Source organism: Onychostruthus taczanowskii, unplaced genomic scaffold (genome assembly GCF_017590055.1).
Source record: "Onychostruthus taczanowskii isolate IOZ18803 unplaced genomic scaffold, ASM1759005v1 scaffold8, whole genome shotgun sequence".
NCBI lineage: Eukaryota > Metazoa > Chordata > Aves > Passeriformes > Passeridae > Onychostruthus > Onychostruthus taczanowskii.
In genome coordinates, this window is record NW_024505892.1 from 7,894,236 (window position 1) to 7,912,627 (window position 18,392).

The 18,392-nt window shown below is 37.3% G+C and overlaps 1 protein-coding gene across 9 annotated transcripts in view; it reads right to left on the bottom strand.

The window, feature by feature from the left end:
* Positions 1-14,059: 14,059 nt before the first annotated feature.
* EPB41L2 (erythrocyte membrane protein band 4.1 like 2) overlaps positions 14,060-18,392 on the bottom strand; it is a 105,211-nt gene continuing 100,878 nt past the window's right edge. For all 9 annotated transcript variants that reach the window (XM_041423974.1, XM_041423982.1, XM_041423977.1 and 6 more), the window contains 2 exons: positions 16,822-16,902; positions 14,060-14,198 (listed from right to left, as the gene is read on the bottom strand). In XM_041423974.1, coding sequence (XP_041279908.1) covers positions 14,091-14,198; positions 16,822-16,902 — 189 coding nt within the window. In that variant the 3' untranslated portion in view covers positions 14,060-14,090. The remainder of the gene's footprint in view (positions 14,199-16,821; positions 16,903-18,392) is intronic.

Consider the following 18,392-nt stretch of genomic DNA (forward strand, 5'->3'; position numbering starts at 1 on the left):
TTTCATCAGTAGATCATAAAGCACTTCACGAATGAGGTCAAACATCTTGTAGAAAAAGGCAGAATAAGATACAACAAAGCTGAAGCTGAACAAGGATAAGCAAGAAATAAGACACATTCCATTTGCTCTTTTATCAGTTACAACAGCAGGTAATTAACAAAACAAGGAATTCTCCTGTAAACATTATATTGTCCATCACTTGTTAAAAAGATATCAAATATCTTACAGTTCAGAAAACTTCAAATAGTTTTTAGGTGAGGTTGTTTGCCTCTTGAAAACAATAGGTGAAGAAAACAAGGTGAACACAGAACCTCTTTCTCTTGAAAGTCTAAAAATCTACTGCATTTCCCCTTGATTCCAGCTTACCCACCTACCCAATTAGTGAAGCAAACCTTGTACAGTCTTTCTGGATGCTTGGACAGAACTGCTTAAAATATGGTTACAAATCTGAAGGTGTAGAGGACTATAAAATGACTGATCATCTTTAAAATTTCATTAAGAAGATCAATGTATGCAAGGCACTGTTTTGCCAAAGGTTGGTGACCAGATGGGAAAAATGGAATTACTTGAACATTTAAAAGGTTCTTGAACTCTCTGGCACATCTGCCCCCCCCCCAAAAATCATACATTGTCAACTTCACTAAGAAAGAAATCTTCCTGAGTTTCACTGTTCTGCAGCTGCTCTTTGGAAAGAATGCTGTTGGCACCACATCACTGCAGCTCCTTGCCTCACTGGTTTGGTCTGCAAACTTCAGAGCTGAGACCACACGTGTGTCTGTCTAGGAAGAAGGTACTTATTATTCAGAATGGCCTGCACAGTGTTAGCAGATGACAGAACCCACACTGCTCAAAAGGCAGCAGCAGCCTCACATATTGAGCCCTGCCTAGCCCAACATCCAAAGGTTTCAAAGCCCTACGTTACTTCAACACACACTTTTAAACTTTGTTGTTGAGTAACTTTGTGAGTGAACTCCAGCACTAGTGGGATCACAGACCTACACAAACAAACCAAAGTCCAAAAAGAGATAATGGCCTGAGCAAAGGGCAGAATGCCCATCAGGGAAAAAGGAAGAAAGCAGAATAAATAAGGTCCAGACTTGGAGACCTTAAGGATCTCTCTTGGCACGGTTTCCAGAGAGGAAAATGAGCGCAGGTTACATATTGTCAGTGTTTGTGAGGGAGCTGCCTGCTTCTGTTCTCTTTGCTGGGATCTTTATGCCCGTGACTTTACTCCTGCTGCTGCTAATTGTCTACTTCAGGATCAAACTAAGAGAAGGTGAGTCAGGACTTGGGGACAAAGACTGGGGAGGGAGACAAACCTTCTCATTCCACAGGGAACTTGGGCTTGTACCATTAACTAAACCGAAGACAACTATGATCAGAAACAATTTTATAAAATTGTACTGTGTTTTAGACCATTTTCTGTTTGGAAAACACTACAGGTATTTGTTTAGGACTTGAATTGACCCTCATTTAAAATGCCATAGTTTTATGTACTATACTATAGGAGATTCTACTGTTTTACACTACAGAAGGGGCAACCAGAATACAAAAAGAGGCAGTTGAAGTACAGATAATTTTCTTCTGTGCTTACACTGTGCAAGTCTTCAGTGAGACAGGTAGCAGCAGTTACACCCTATAAGTAGTTGGGCTTTGAGTATGTCTGTGTCCTTTCAAAAGTACATATCTGCTCTTACTTTGTACCTAAGTGCACATTTGCCATGTTACTTTTTCTATTTTAAAATCAGCTTAAACTCACTTCAAAAATCCATCTTCTGAGTAAAACAAAACCAAACTCTGATCCCAATGCAAATATGCAGTGATTCTAACACATCTGTGTACTGAGAATCACCTGGCCCAACTGGGCTACCCTTGTAGCAGGCAGGGAGTTTCTTTTAGGCAGGAGCACCCTGTACCTCAGACCATCCAGTCTCAATGGGATGCTCTTCATGCCCTCCAGATTCGGGTCCCAGCTGCAGCAGCAGATGCCCACATGCTCTTTGGGGTTCCAGCTGCCAAAGCCAGCCTTGGGGCACATTCAAATCCGAGGCCTTGACCACTCTTTCCTGCAGCTCTTTGAAAGCACTCTCGCTGACACTGGGCTAAGCTTGTTCCTCAGATTATCTGTCTTTTGAACATTTTCTCCATATGGAGTGTCAGGAGAGCTAAGAGGACATCCCAGTTTTTCTCTGTAAGCTGCAGATACTTCTTGATACAGCTTGGTGAGAACCCAGCCTGGCACAATGTTTCACCATGTTTCTCCCACTGCAGGTTTCAGCTCTGGCTGGGGCAGACAGGCCAGTCCTGTCCACAGAGCTCTGCAGATCAGCATCAGCCCAACAGGAGGAGGATTTACCCACCAGTACAAGGCCAGGAAAGAAATCTCACTTAGAAATCTCATAAGCCAAACACTGTAATTTGTGCACTCACATTTTACTCTATCATGAAAATTTGGCCACTTAACATAAGAAAGGTCATATGCAGCCAGAAATGTAAAATGAACAAACTTCCTGTTTTGTGTAACATCTCCAGGCATTTAGATCTAAGGTTTAACAGAGGAAAGGTGATTGCATATGGGCACAGACATCAAGTTACCTTCAGGCTGCTAAAACCTGAACATTTCCTCTTCAAGATGTGCTTTCTGGTGCTGAATTAATCTGCAAGGGAAGCCTGCTCCACATGCCCAACCCAGCCCTGCCTTGGGTTATAGATTATTCTTAGAGCAAGGTGCTGATGGTTTTTCACACGCTAATAAAACAACAACAAAAAACAGTGCAATGCCAAAACATTCTGCAATTCAGTATCTGTGAGGAAATAGGAAGGCTAAGTAATAGGAGAGTAGTTTTCTTACTTGAAAGTGGTTGAAATGAAAGCTAGTGGCATTATTGCATTTGACATCAGATAAAAGCAGGGATTTTCCCTTTCAGTAAATTATCAGTAAATTATATGAGCTCTGTTCTCATATAATATAAAGTCAGACATTAGTTATTATGAAGTAATACTGAGCTGCTACTGAACTCCCTGTTACCTGGTGATGCTCTCACTTTTCTATTCCAGCTAGGATGAAGCAAGCCAGGAAAAACAGGTGGGCTATTGATCCCATCAGTTCAGGTATTTTGCTGGGGCTCAGACAGTACTTTCACTAAGCCAGATGAACCCATCTGAAAAAACCCCACAGACATTTGCATTCGTGATGCATGATCAGCTGCTGAAACAGACTGTCCTGCCTTTTTTCTCAGCACTCATATCCTCCTTAGACACACTTTCTGCAGGTCTGTAAATAATCTACAGCACCAGATGTTAAATTCTGCTTCTCTTACAGCACAGAAAATTTAGCCTTGGATTTGTAATGAGTTTAAGCAAGCAATGGTTTCATAAATTTTCTGAGATTAGTAATCAAGGGTGTAAGAGAGAGGTGAATGAGGTAGTTGGCAGACTAATTTGCCAAAGGAATACTGCTGCTGTGCTTCTCTCTTTCAAAACCAAGAAGGATGCTTGAAGGGAATCATCTGGCTTTTCAATGCCTCAGGAAAGGAGACACTTTAGTTTGCAGATCACAGGTGTTCTGGCTGGGATTCTCAAGAGGATGCGAGATGAATTCCTGCCTATGTAATACTTCAGGCATTGCATTCCCAGCTCTGTCTCCAAGATCTTTTTCTTGAGCTGAGACTGTCAGAGACCAACCTACTGTTTTGGCCTCCAGCCAACTTACACAAAACATCTTGAGCAGCTCTCCCTGTACAAGCAAGTGGAGTCAGCTTTAGCTTAAGACCATCAGGTGAGAGAAATAGATAAGCCTGAGAACAGACTCCTTCAAATGCTATCTCTCCTACAAAACAACAGAAATTCTGCAGGTTTCAGCTGCCTATTTTCCTAGATCTCTTTTACTGAAAAAAAAAAAAAAAAAAAAAAGAGAATTTTTTATTACTAAATCCAAGGCTGCCTTGCTTCATTGTTAAATAAGCATTTAATTTTTCTCTGTGCAACGAGAGAGAAGCTTTGCATAAATATATCAATACATAAATACCTTATCAATAAAATGAAATCATGTAACAAAAACAGTCCACATTTCTTCTCAACTATTAGCAATGACAAGTATTTTATAGGGTTTTAAATTTTCTTTTTATTTTTCTCTGCTTCTCCATACTTCTTCAAATAATCTCCAAACCTCCAACAGCACAATTGTGCCCTGAAGATGTCCAGTTATGTGGGCAGCAAGCATTTTTCTGGTCTGTCTGTACCACAGGCAGCATCGGGACAATCAGGCCAGATCAAGGTTCTCACAGACCAGCCACAGTTCTGTAAAGCAGAACATGGATTGCCAGTATAAACTAACTATGCTCTCTGCTGGTGTTTTAAGGGTTTTACTCTGATGGAAAGCTGCAGAGGCAAATGAAAACAGAGCATTTCTGCTGATGTCAATAGTCCGTTTTAGGGCTTCACTGGGCATAGCAACAGCCCCAGGCTCACACTCAGAAAATTTTCCTCTAGGATCATGGGCCAACTAGTAACAGTGTGCTCTTCAGACACCTTCACCTTAGCAAGATTAGTTCTTATTAATATAAGCTAGCTCTTTTTCTTTGTAAAAACTCACCATAAGAAATCAGCATATTCTTATGGAATATTTGTATTGTTTGGATTATTTTTCAGTTGAGGAGGAAATAGCCACGGCACAAGACTCTAGGAACGCCTTCATGAATCACCGTGGCCAGTGGAAGAAACCCAGGAGATCCGGACAAAAAGAGAACAGATACAGGAACTCGAGGACATACAAGGGAGCTTCACGTCTCAGGAAGCAAGCTTAAACCCAGCACTCAGCCCTGCAGGTTTAACAACAACCAGCTGTAAATAAATACCACACACGAAAACAAACTGGAGAGGGGAAGGCAGTGCTGTGCTGTCCTAATGAAACAGCTGCTGCCATCCAGAGTTCTTGCAAGTGACCTCCTGCAATGAACTGAGTTGGTTCCCTTGTGTGACCCGAGATTTGGGGGAAGGGACAGCGTCCTGCTCACCAGCCTGTCCCTGGCCTAGCAAGGAGAAAGGACGTAATGAGCTCCTGAGAGAGCTGAGCTGGCACATCCAAGGCAGGCAGCCTTATGAAATCCAGATGCATAAGTAACAAGCTGATATCAAGCACTGACATCTGGGAAATTGAAAAGGGTTTTGAAGGGGAACTGACATTTATTAGCTTGTACACTTTGGGAAAGATTGTGGGTTTTGTAAAGTATCCTTTCCACAGAATTTGGAAGCAAAATGTAGCAGTAGCAGGAAACAAAAGGATTTCTCTCTGTTGACTGAAATTTTGAAACCATGGAAAGATTTACTCAGTATTCTGTAGAACAACTATTACTCTACTTTAATGAGAAATGGATGACTTTTGCAAATAAAAAACTGCAGAAGCATGGAGTTATCTTTTTTGTGTGTCAATTGACACACATTTTTTTTTTTAAAAATCTTCCTCCCTGCTCCCCTGCAGCTGTAGCTGTACAGTTTTTAGTGCATCTCGGATTGCCTGTGGCAGATGGCCCGCAACAACGCAACTCAAATTGTCTGTGAGTACTACTGGCTGTTAGCTTCTCTGATTGTGACTCTCAAGTTTAAACCCAAATTGGCAAGGAATGAGAAGTGACTACCATTACTGTCCTCAGTGTTTACTGTTTCTGTCTGCTAATGATTGCTGCCTGCAATTACCTTTCATTAAAGCTGTTTGTCATTACTCATCCTGCGAGAGTGGATAATGCCTTTTCTGAGAATGTGTGGTTTGCCCAGTTTCAGTTCTCACAGACTTTTAAGAACTCCTTGCAATCATTTTATAGAAATACTAATAGGGCCATGACCACAGGTTTAAAAAAAAAAACACTGTAATTTATCAAAGTCTGTGGAGAAAAAAAGAATTTAAACAGCAAGTACCCTTACACCCTCTCCCCCATTTTAATACCATCCAAACTAAAAAAGACATAATTCATCACACTGCTTACATCTGTGCAAATAACACAATACATTGCACAGGTGAAGAGGCAATTGTTTGGAAATGGAAACACAATCTTTTGCAAGGAAGTTGAGACAGCTGCTGCAAAGAATTTACTTTCTACATTTAAGAAGGATGCTGCCTTCTTAAAGCAGTGATCTGGGATATTGATCAGACGCTAAAGGAATTCTAACATACAGCATTCCAAACACTCACTCTCTTACTGCCCAAGAAAAGACTGGCCAGGACCACATGTAAAAAATACAGAAAGAAAATTGATTTTGTTAATTCCACAGTGTGTCTGAGAATGGGGAAATCTGAAATGTCAAGTGGTAACAACTCTTAAAGAGCACTTAATTGTAAAATAGTAGTAATGCATACCAAAAATAATACTATATACATACGCTCTGTGCCTTTGTCAGAACTGCTTATTGAACTGTAACTGCTAACATGTAGGGGGATCTGACACTCAAGACGTAGTAACATGCAATGAAAATTCTAATTCTTCCTTGTTGTCTTCAGTTCTGTTACTGAACAGTATCAAGAAATACATTTTCATGCTACCAGCATGAAACATACCATAGTATCCCATACAACTCCTTCAAAAAGGGAAAATACGTATTTAAATAACACCATATAACAAAACCTTTGTCTAGATAAATTGTACAAGCATTATCTACATATATGTGGAGAGTACTTGCAAGTGAGCATTCTACACATATATCTTCAATTACTGCTGTCACTGAAGAGTCCTCTCTCTTCTTGTCTCTAGCAATACCAGGAAGCACATTTAAAACCTTCCTGCCTGGGACTGTTTCCCCTTTGCTTCCCAGAACAGAATATCAAGTCTTAACATTTAAGTTGGAAAGGCACTGAGAGAGATGGTAAAGTGATAAAGAACTGAGAAAGCACTTTTGGCTGGGGAATGACTGAAGAGAATGATTGACAGGTGTCAATCCCAAAGTCTGCAGTGATGCTGTCCAAGGATGCTAGAGCAGGAGCAGGTTCAAAAGACACAAAACGTGCTTTTGGTTCTTTTTTTCCTTAAGACACACAGAAGGGTTAAAATACCTGTCAAAGGAATTTTTAAAAAGCAATTAGCTAAAAATCCTGAGGCAGAGAAATACTTATAAAGACTGATACACCAGCAAGTATTTGAAAATCGCTCAAGGCTAGAAGAATATTTGGGAAAGTATTACTTTCTAATATTGTAATCACAGTTACACACACCCCAAGGCAAATACAAGTAGCCTCAGAGACAGAGATCTGGGAGAGTTAGTCACTTAGCCTGGCCCAGCAGAGACATTCATACAGACTTACCTCCAAAAACTCTGGTAGCATTTGCCTCAAACCAAACAGAATATATTAACCCTACAGGAATTATCACAGCATTTCCAATGCTTGTAATTTGTATTAATATTACGGCTCTATCTTTTTTTCAAGTGCAGTATGCAAGCCCCAAACAACTGAGCAGCCTGAAAATCAAAAGTTTCAAATCTTCCAGAGGTGTAGTCAGTATTTTATTCCATCTGTTTGAAGTCTTCTGTGGCCCAATTAAAAGTTGCTATTCAGCTGGACTGTCAAATAGAAGAACACTTCAAGAAACACTTTGTACTATAGTTCCTCATTGCTTTGACAATAAATCTTTTGTTTAAAGTTTTTCATCGGAGTTGCATACCTGCCATTTACAAAAGCTTTATCTGGGAAATAATCTGTAGAACGAGTCCAACATTCATTATGAACCCTGAGGTTATCATTATTAAAAAGGAAGATGTATTAAGTGTTTTTTGTAAGACCCACATGACTCACTAGTCTAAGTATTTAAGCAGAATTAATTACTGTAATTGTATTTGAAATTGCCCATGTATTAAAAAGCCGGTTTGTGAAGTGCATTGAGAACAATTTCTTTTTTTTTTTGCACGTTATAGTTTTTGCTGTAGATATATACAAAAAGGTAACAATGAGACTTCAGAATTGCACAATATTCCAGATAATTTGAATAATTAAAACCAACCTGACTATTTTTATGACTGATCACAGTTAGGGCTTAGGTTTTTCTGCACGACAATGGCTGTTTAATTAGTACATATTTAATCAATGCAAGTGGCAGCTATGCACAAGCTATGCTGACCGGAAAATACTATTAATTTTTCATTGACAAAAGGTTCTATTAGTATTTGAAGAAAGACATATCTCAATCAAAATAGTATTGTTTCAAGAATATCATATTTGCAGTTTTAAGGATTAAATACAAGTGCAATTAAACCAATATTGATCAACTGTCTAACTAATCACACCAATCCAAAATCAATGAATTCAAACAACATGCTGTCTACCCACCAAACAAGATCTGCAACTAATACTACACCATATAAAAATACATTAAAGATTTTTATATAGCTTTTTCTATACACTTTTGTAGGAAAAATCCACTGAGACATTCTTCTAAATGTATGTGTGTCCATTTTGACCTACATTTACATATCCCAGACTTGCCACTTTGACAACCTCCCTACTCGTGCAGTGTTGTGGCAGGGTTATCAAGCCGGATGGGGTTTTCTTCACCTTTTTGAAAAGCAGAATACCTCTGGTTTTGAAGGAAAGCAGGTAAGATGTTACCTGCTAATTCTCCAGGTAATGTGGATGCAGTTGAGAATGACTACATACATATAGAAATTAACATTTCTGTTACTGTTGTCATACGTTATCCAAACCATGCAGAGCCAAAGCCAACGAGAACTTCTGTTACACAAGTGTGCTGACAGATGGCAGCCGTCTAAACTGAGAATAGCACCAAAAATACACTGCTCAGACGTGAAGGAGAATGTGGTGAGAAGTTTTATGATTTGTTTTGTTATCTGAAAACCACAGCAGACCCTCTTTCAAAGAATTCAGTAGAACCACTTGTGGACTGAGGGGCATTTCAACTTCCAGTGTGATGTTCAAATCTCCTCTGTTCTGGCAGCTGAAGATTTCTTCTTTTAACTACAGAAATCAGGAGTTTATTGGAAGATGTTTAAAAAACACTGGTACTTAAGTACCAGGCAATTGTGCCACCCTTCTGGTAGCCCTGCAGACCACTTGCACTAATCCCTTTTTTTTAAGGTTCTATGTAACCTCTACAATTGCGGTTCTCAGAAGTAATCTGCTCACTTAAAATATCCTCCAAGCTCATGTCTGAGTGCCAAAAGTCATACAGAGAATAAACAACTTTATTTTATAACAGAATTACAGAAAGCAAAATATCACTTAATACAACTTTAAGCTACTATAAATCTAATTTGGCATTTTAACTATACACAGAGTCAACAGCAAAAAAAAACCCCAAACGAACAACCCCCCAGCAAGAACAAATTAAAAATAAACCCCAATATAATTAACAGGTTTTTCCCATGGCAGTCTCAACTGATGGTACTCTTGTACTACTTTATGAGTGGAGCTCATTTTACATCTTTTATTCAGTAGCCTAAAAACCTGCATTAACCATTAGAGGAAGCATGTGAAATATATACCTTCTCTGTAACAGAAATGTCAGTTCTAACATGGAGACACAGTGAGTTTTAATAGCAAGCGAGCATTCTACACATGTATCCAAATAATGGAAGTACTGAAATTGGGACACAGTAAGAAAAAAAAGCACTACGGTTTTAAGCTGCCTAGATCATCTCTTGTTGGAAAAAGAGAAAGATATTTTGTTCTTCCTTCTTTCCTTATCTGGAATGCTGCAGACAGCAAAAAGTCTGCAAAAAGTTGAGCATTGGCACCAAAGTGCAAAAACAACACAGTGCTCAGTCAGAAGAAATCTGTCTGCAACTCCTTCTCCTCTACAGACTGCCACACCATCTCTGCTCCGCAGAGAGGAGAACCTTGGAAAAGAAAGAGTTACAGAGATACCAGTATAAAATTTATCCAAAGAAATATATTTTTTCAAATTTTAGCAAATGTTTTATTTTTATAAAAAACTTCATTATGTGATATCATATATTTACCTGAATAATCTGAAAAAAATTCTGTAAATTACTCCAGTAAGAGATTTCACATGAAATATCTGAAAAAACTATATCTAAATTAGTAAAGATCCTCCTTCCTGCACAATTACCACCTGCTCCAGTGAACAATGATTTCCAGACTTTTTTTGTTCACTTTCATATAATTAAGAATTAGTTTCAAAAATACAAGTATTTGTGCAAAAGAAGATCATACCCTCTAGAACTTCATTTAAAAAAAACCCAAAACTCTAAGATTGTTAAGAAGTGGTTATAAAAATAAACAAGAAAGACTGTAAGGATACATAGACCAAAAATGTTAAAATGGAGTTTGGTATTGGCATTTGAGTTGTGAACATCTGGTCATTGTTGCTAGTCTTGGTGGATTCAGTGGAGTCATGATGACTTGGAATGACTACAGTTCTTCGTGGTCAGTGACATTTTTATTTCTGAAAGAAAAAAAAAATTATATGGAAGGTTACATAAGCATTTGTAACGGATACTATGTCAGTGTCACATCAGAGTCAGAAAGTAACTTTCTCTATGCAGGGTTCCTTAGGTTTTTTTACAAAGGAAGGTTATTTCATTAAAAAAAATGTTGCATTGACTAAAACCCCCTTCAGTCAATTAGGCATACACTACTACACTATTTCAAAGTACTTATCTTGCTTTAGAATATTTTTTCCCTTCCCAAAATCCTCATGTTATTTTAATTGCAGCCCCTTGCACAGTTTACTGAAAATTTTAATCCACAACCTAGAACATAAATAAAAAAGGAAGGTACTTGTCCAATTCAGTAATCCTTCAGAATCAGAATGCAGTATCTTTTATTAGAGAAAACAAGTCTACACCAAGAATACTGCTGTAGTTATCAAAGCTTTCATCGCCTCAGAAGCAAGTATGCAAAATTCATTGCATAACTCCATTGCCTTAGCACAGGAGAAAAAGGCTCTTGACAGATACTCAAGGCACTTCAGGTGGCTTTCTTTGGTTTAGAGGACTAAATTTTTTCCCCAAAGTTTAACTGAAAGGCATCATCAGTCAAACAAGTCTCCAGGTCTGACACAAAAGTAGCATGGAGAAATGTCCTCTTTTATTCTCTCACAAGCATTGAAGACCAGGAACCTGTAAAACAACTGACAAACTCACACAAGAACAACTGACACACTCCAGTCCTTTGCAAACAAGCATTCCACAATGTGTATGTTTCTCAAAAATGCAAAAAAAACCCCAAAAAACCCTCAGACAATGGAAGGAATTCTTTAAATGTTTTTTTTTTTCCCTGAATAAAATTTTTACAAAGCAGTTAATTTTTGATGAAGGAATAGAATCAACTCTGCAGCTGGTCACCAATGTAGAAACGTGGTACAAACCTGCCAAAATATTTTTTTCCTCCCATGGACCAGTTCCCTCTAAAAAGATGTCATTACTTCTATGGGATATATTGTGTTGAACACTGATTCAGGATTAAGATAGCATGAAGGACCTGGCACATTCTACACACATGTAAGAGAAGAGGCAATCCCTGCTTCCAAGACCTTTAAATTCACACTGATTAATAATGAATTCAAAATGTGATGGTAGCACATAGAATAGTAAAATCCTGCAAATCCAAACCATCTGTTCTGCTGTCTCTTTATACCTTAGATCCTATGATGGAAGTGCTGAAAATATGCAAGGGGTGGTTTGAGAGTGCATGTTTAATGTTGCTGTGTACCAAGGGACCAGTGAAACCACACAAAGTACAGGCATTCTCCTTACTGCAAACAGCTCTCACAAAACTGATGTGCATTTTTCCAAGCCTTCCAGAACATTTATGTGATGTGGAGACTCATCAACATCCCCCTATCTCACAGTTCAGTACAGTTCTCTGTCCTCCCCAGTGCTTTTAAACCAAAACTGGTACATACATGTTACACCCATTTTCAGTGTCACTAAGCAACAAAGCCATGAAACAAACCCAAGTGAATGCTGAAATAAAGGTACAATGAAAAACCAGACATCTGTGCAGTGTTTCTTATTTTTGGTGCTTTTCCCCAACTGTCCCTCATAAGCAACCCCACCTCTAGTGTTATTTTTGGTTTCCAGCATTATCTAATGTGAAAATAATTTTTAACAGTATTAATGCTACAACATGGATATTCAGGTGAGTGCTCATCTAGCACTTCCAAATGTGATTCATGTTTTCTCCTGGTTTGTACATTTACAATACTGCACACAGCAGGAGTTCAGGACAAATTCTCAGGAGGGTTATGTGTATAGTGATGAGACCCAACAACTCTGCCAGGAGATGTGAAAAACTCTTGCCCCAACATCCCACCATGGGCAGTCTCTTAACTGACCATACCCATGTCAACATCTGGCAATGGATTTTAGTCCTCCCCTTCCTCAGCCACACACAGGCACCCTCACTACTACTCAGCTGGTAAGAAAAGAGACACTTGTAGGTAGATTAAATAAACTAAAGCTTTAGTCTATGTCTTTCAGCTGAAAATATGCACCTGTGATCAGACTAGCTCAGGAAGAATCCAATTCCTTGATAACGGTCATGCTCCATGGAACAGCATTCAATAGATGCACTTCATATCCTCTCAACTGATACTTGAATTTTTTCTCTTCTGGATCCCAGAAGTGATACTCAACAGTTAAATCTTCAGCTTTTAGGAAATTCAGGCACAGCAATAAAATTGATCTTTTTAACATGACAGATTATTAGGCTTATGTGAAAAACATCCTCCCCTGTAGTAGCTTGCACCAAATTTGGAATCAAGTCAGTATCTCATTTTTCATATATCCTGGCACTTCAGGGCTGTGCTCAAGTCTGCTAAAGCTGCAGGTTGAAATGTATAATGGCTAGTTTCCTTGGGTAAAGAATTTTGTTCCATACTAGGGGAATGCTTGCCTCCACAGGACATGGAAGTCTCCTGTCCATGGGCCACAACCACCGTTGTATAAAATACGGAACCAGGGAAATAAGAATCATGACTACTCCCATTTCTTTAAAACTTATAAAATGTATTTCTTTTCCCTTGTCTGAACCTACATCAACATTGATCAAAGTGCATATTAAAAGCTCAAAGTTGTACTAAAACAATTTTCCTTCTTGAGATTTTCCAATAACATCGCTGCTCTTCTAGCTAGATACAGAGGCTGGTCAGTAAAAAATCAGAGGTCTCCTAATGAAGATTTAAACCACTGGGTTTTACATTTCTTTATAAATCTCTCCCACTGATATACCCATTTATCCATTAACAAAACCTTTTTCTTGGATCTGAAGCTACCATGAACAAAAACATCAATTTTGAAAAAACCTGAAGCTTGAGTCTCATATCAAGAGCATGACAAGCACAGGAAATCTGAAGCTTTACACCCCCAAATGGTTACAGAGCTTTAAGACATTAATCTATAATGAGTGCAAGGGCAGATTTATTCAGTGTTCATCCTGCTCCTTCTATTGAATACATGAAGGAGAACCGTACTGTGTTCCTTTCCTTCTTTTTCCTCAACCTAGAAAGGAGAGCCTAATAAATTAACATGACTTCAAACAGCTTTTTCAACTGATAAAGGGCTTTAAAATTTGAGCTTCCAATACACGTACCTTCTTGACTGGGAAATGATAAAAGGCTAAAAATTTCAGTGTGTTTAGGATTAAGGATTAGCTGACTAAACTGAAACATCAAGTGTGCCCCTTCACTACTGAAAACTACACAGTCTTCCCACTAAACAAGCAAGATATTAGGCAAGAACTATAATTGTGCAGGTAAACAGAGATGTGTGACACATCCCCCATATTTTGCAGAAATAGCTCAAACCCACTTCAATATAAACTATAACAACTTGATCAGCCATTGCAGAAAATGCTGTGTGAGTACTGTGACAAAATTGGGAGACATATATAGGAACATTTGCAACTGAAATTAATGTCAGATTAGACCTAAGATAAAAATTCCTATACTAATAGTCTTCCATTAGCACCTGTTTCAAATCACCCTTCTGGGAATTCCTATCTTAAAGACAACCGATATTTTTCAGCTGAAAAAACATGAATGCAACAGCAAACTGATGCCATGTTTTCCTGTGTTAATTACCTACATAAGCTTACCTGAAGTATTTGCTTGAGGGCATTTTTTATTTTAGTCTTCATCTTCCTCAGCAAGCTCAGTTTCTTTGTGCACCACCACTCTTGTCACAGACATGTCAGGGTGCTGTTCTTTGGCTTCTTTGATTGCCTGTGCCAGGGCCTGCAAACATATTTGAAATATGGAACTTAACCAAGAGGGCATTCATGTGGGGCCAGAGAATGGGAGAGTATCTTTGGAGAATTTGGTTATAACTTTTCAGAATCGTAAACTCCTTGAGGAACTTGAGATCAAAAAGGTAAAAAACTTGAACTTGAGATCAAAGATAAAAAAATCAACCAAACCCTAAACCAAACCAATTCCCAAAACCCAAAAGAAAGAAAGAAAAAAACCCCAACCAACCCACCCCCCCACTATGTTAAAATTTTACCAAAATTTCCAGAAAGTAACATGTAAACGTAAAGTTTTAAGATAACTTTCTAGCTCATCTCAGGTAAAAAAAAAAAAAAAAAAAAGTATTTCTACATCACAGAACTTTGTGAACTTTTGTGAAGGATCTAACAAATATGCCTTAAGAAGAGTTTAAGATAGTACAGAAAAACAAGAGTGCCCTTCAGTCTCCTGAACAAAACAGAAAGATACTTTGGAATGCAGACTAAATGTGGTACTGAAACTCTGGATTAAGATCATAATAAATTTCTCAGCACATTTTTCTCCTTGTACTAGTTTAAGAAAAATTTTTCTAGCTTAATTCAAGGAAGTGTAAATGCAAGTATCATTCAGTTGCTTATAATCCCTCCCCATTTTAAGAAATTTTATCATTTAAGAGATGTACCAATATAGCCAGTTGGATCAGAAGACCATCATAAGTCCCTTCCAACTGAAATGTAATACTTTATTCTGCATCATAGTCAACCACATAAGAGCACACTCTGAATCATCACAGGTGAAATAGCACCTGGGGCCTTCTCTTTCTTGCCCACATCTTAGTACACATCTTATTTCAGTGAGCTGTATTACTGCTGGAACCTAACACAAGAAAAAAAAAAACAAACCAGAAAACATGGGAAGGTATTCAGAAGCAACTAAATGCAACTAAACCTCCCCCCGCCCAAAATACTAGAAGGAGCAATAAAAATATAATGCAACAAAAAGGTTTATCATAATTTAGAAAAGTGACTATTTCCTGAGCTACCTACAGGTATTAAGTGAGAGAAGATATAACTAACTCTGAAGAGAGATTGAAAACACCAGCACCCTAACTATTATGTGACACTGAATTTGAAATCCTATTAAGGGAATATGTACAGGACACATGATATGCATTGGTACAATATTGACATTTGATGTTTGTTAGCAATCAAACCATAAACCCATAAACAATGAAAAAACCCTAAGACTCTATCTGGTAAATTACAGCAAGTAATAAAAACATTCCTATTCTGAAAATCCACACTGAAATGTTGTTTTCCTGTTGAAAACTGTATTAATATATACGGAGCTAACAGACAAAATAAAAAACATCCAGCATCTAGTTTGGGCATTTAAGAAAACTCCATATTCACTTACGAAAATGTGGTAGATCTTTCTTAAATCTCTTAAAAGCTGCTCACTGCTGTTTTAAACAGTGATTAAAATTGTATTTTGTATTTCCTTTTTTATAATTTCACTTTTTGCTTCATTATTCACTTATCCCAACTTAAAGAAGGGCTTTGAGAATTGTCTGGTATACTAAAGCTACTTTGTGACCTTTCCAGACATTTGAAGTGCACTGTGTGTCAAGGCAAACAAGATCCATCCATGCCTGATGCTAAGCAGCCATGTCATTTAATTATGGATTTCAAGAAGAGATTCAACTTGCCAAAAGACACTTCCTGGACACAAATCAAAACATGAAAATAAATTCCTTGAAAACTCTTGCTATATTACAATTCATAAGTTAAACTGAACCCTATTATGCTGATTTGCGAAGCCTTCACAAAATTAGAAATGTGTTCACTGCAAGGTAGGCTCTTCCATTTGTGTTAACCAATGACTGTTGATTGCCTTTGTTACTCTAGTTTCTTAGATGAAAAAAAAACCTGTGTAATCATCACTACAAAGACTAGATAATTGACTTTTCTCAATTATTTTCCTGTGTAGTGCTCAAATTCAGCCTTATTAATTTGGCACGTAGAAGTGATCTTAGCCTTAGTTACTAAGATATTGTAAAATACTGATTTAGTACTGATGGAGATAAAAACACATCATACAATTACAGCACATCAACAATTACATTTTTTACACATAATTCTACAAATACTGGCCAAAACCTAATTTTTAAATTCAAGCAGTTAATGTTCTAATGTATTTCAAAGCTTTCAATCAAAATGAGCACTGCATTCAGATGTTGTTGAAACAATGCAGTAGAGACTCCCATCTATCCAGATCAGCGTATCAAAATAAGATTATTTCAGTAATGCTTTTCCTCCCAGTACAAAAGCTGCACTAAATAAACTGGGTCTCTTCCAAAAAGAGTAATCCCTCTAAAAATAGCAAAAAACCATTCACACGATCTATGATGCAAACTTACAAATGCTGTTTTTCTTTCACATATATTCAAAAGGCTTCTTAATAGCAAAACACAATTGCTTAATAACTATGCCACAATAAATAGTCTCAGGTTCTTTCTATATTGTTTTATTCCATTTTTTCTACCTTTTCCTTACTTCAGATTTCTGAAACATCATCTAGATCTCACCAGAGTACAAACCCCACATTTGAAGTGTTAAGTTTGCATACTCACCTCGTCATGGTCAATATCTGCATCTCCAGTAATGACAATGCGCTTCTCAATTCTTGTTTCTGATACTCCACCTTTTACCATCTACAGATGTCAGAAAAATTAAAAAAAACAGAATAACATCCCTGTAATTATTCCATATTTCTACAAAGCACAGCCTTCTGTTGCACTGAAGCAAACACATTTCTGCATCTGAGTTGCATCAGTAGTAAATGTGTTCAGTGCTAAATCATTCTCTCCTTTTTCAGCAATGCAGTTGGTCACCTTCTAGCAACTGTTAAACTTGATATAAATCAAGCAATAGAGAATTACTCCTGTTATTACTCCATAATTAAGATGGGCTAGAGCCCATCTTTGGTAAACTGTAATTTCAGTTTTTTTCGCCATATAAGTCTGGCAACATGGAAATTCCAAGAGTCTTTTATTTCAACCCATCTATCATGGGCCTCTCCAAAGTCTTATTATAGTCTCCATTAAATACAAAGATAATGTGGTTTTCAGTTCTGTCATTCAAGGACCTTTATCAGATATTTTCAACAAATTTCACGCTGCTGAACAGTTTTGTGCTTTTTTTCTTCACTTCTTATTCTAATGATTAAAACACCTCAGCTGATAAAATATTCTCACAAAATAACATTATTTGCCTTTTAAATCAGCCTGAGTATGAGAAAAGAATAAACTACTACTTAAGATACACTGAAAAGGGAAGAGCCAAGATGACTCCATTAGGAACATCATTAGAATATTAAAACTATTTTGGAAGGTCCCTTCATCAGTAATGAACAGTTTGCAATGCAAAATAAAAAGTCAGCTTAGATAATTCAAATAATTTTGTTACTAACTGTTTATCATCAATTCAAAAGATATAAGGTTCTGCTGCATCATGGTAATTCCAGTAATTTTTCAGTAGAAGACAAGACTGAAACCATTTTCTTTAATTGCTTCCAAGAAGCAAGACTATTTGACATCTGGACTTGACAAGAAAATGTACACTTCCAGTCAAAACTGTGATTCAATTAATTGAATAAAGATTTTTTCCTAAAATGATGGTGCCTTAATGATTCCAAAAAGGAGCAGGAGTCTGAAAAGGATCTGTTGACTAGTCTTTATAACATTTTTAACATATGTATTTTTAATTCTGAGCTTACTTTATTTCATGTGACTCACTTTCCAATATTATTCTTCCACTATCATTTTGTGCATATGACTTTCAATCTTCAGAATATTTAAATCTTTAGAAAATAGATCCAGTGAGCAGTGAATTATTATTCAATTCTGTCTTGTTGTAAATAAAAATGTTTGTTTCCCTCTTCCATTTTTCTTTACCCTAAACAATGCTTTCTATAATTTTCTTAGAAAAAGATGCTAAGAGTTCAAAGAGGAGTTGAAAACTGTGTTGTTTAGACATGCCGAAAATCTGAGAAATATTTACATAAATTAGCAATAACAACAATCATCATCATGCTTTGGTAGTTTTAACACACTCTGGCATGAAACATCACATTTCATGTTTTCCATGAAACAGATGTGATGTCCTGTTAACCCTGAGTTTTCCTTTCCTTTTAAAGCATGGA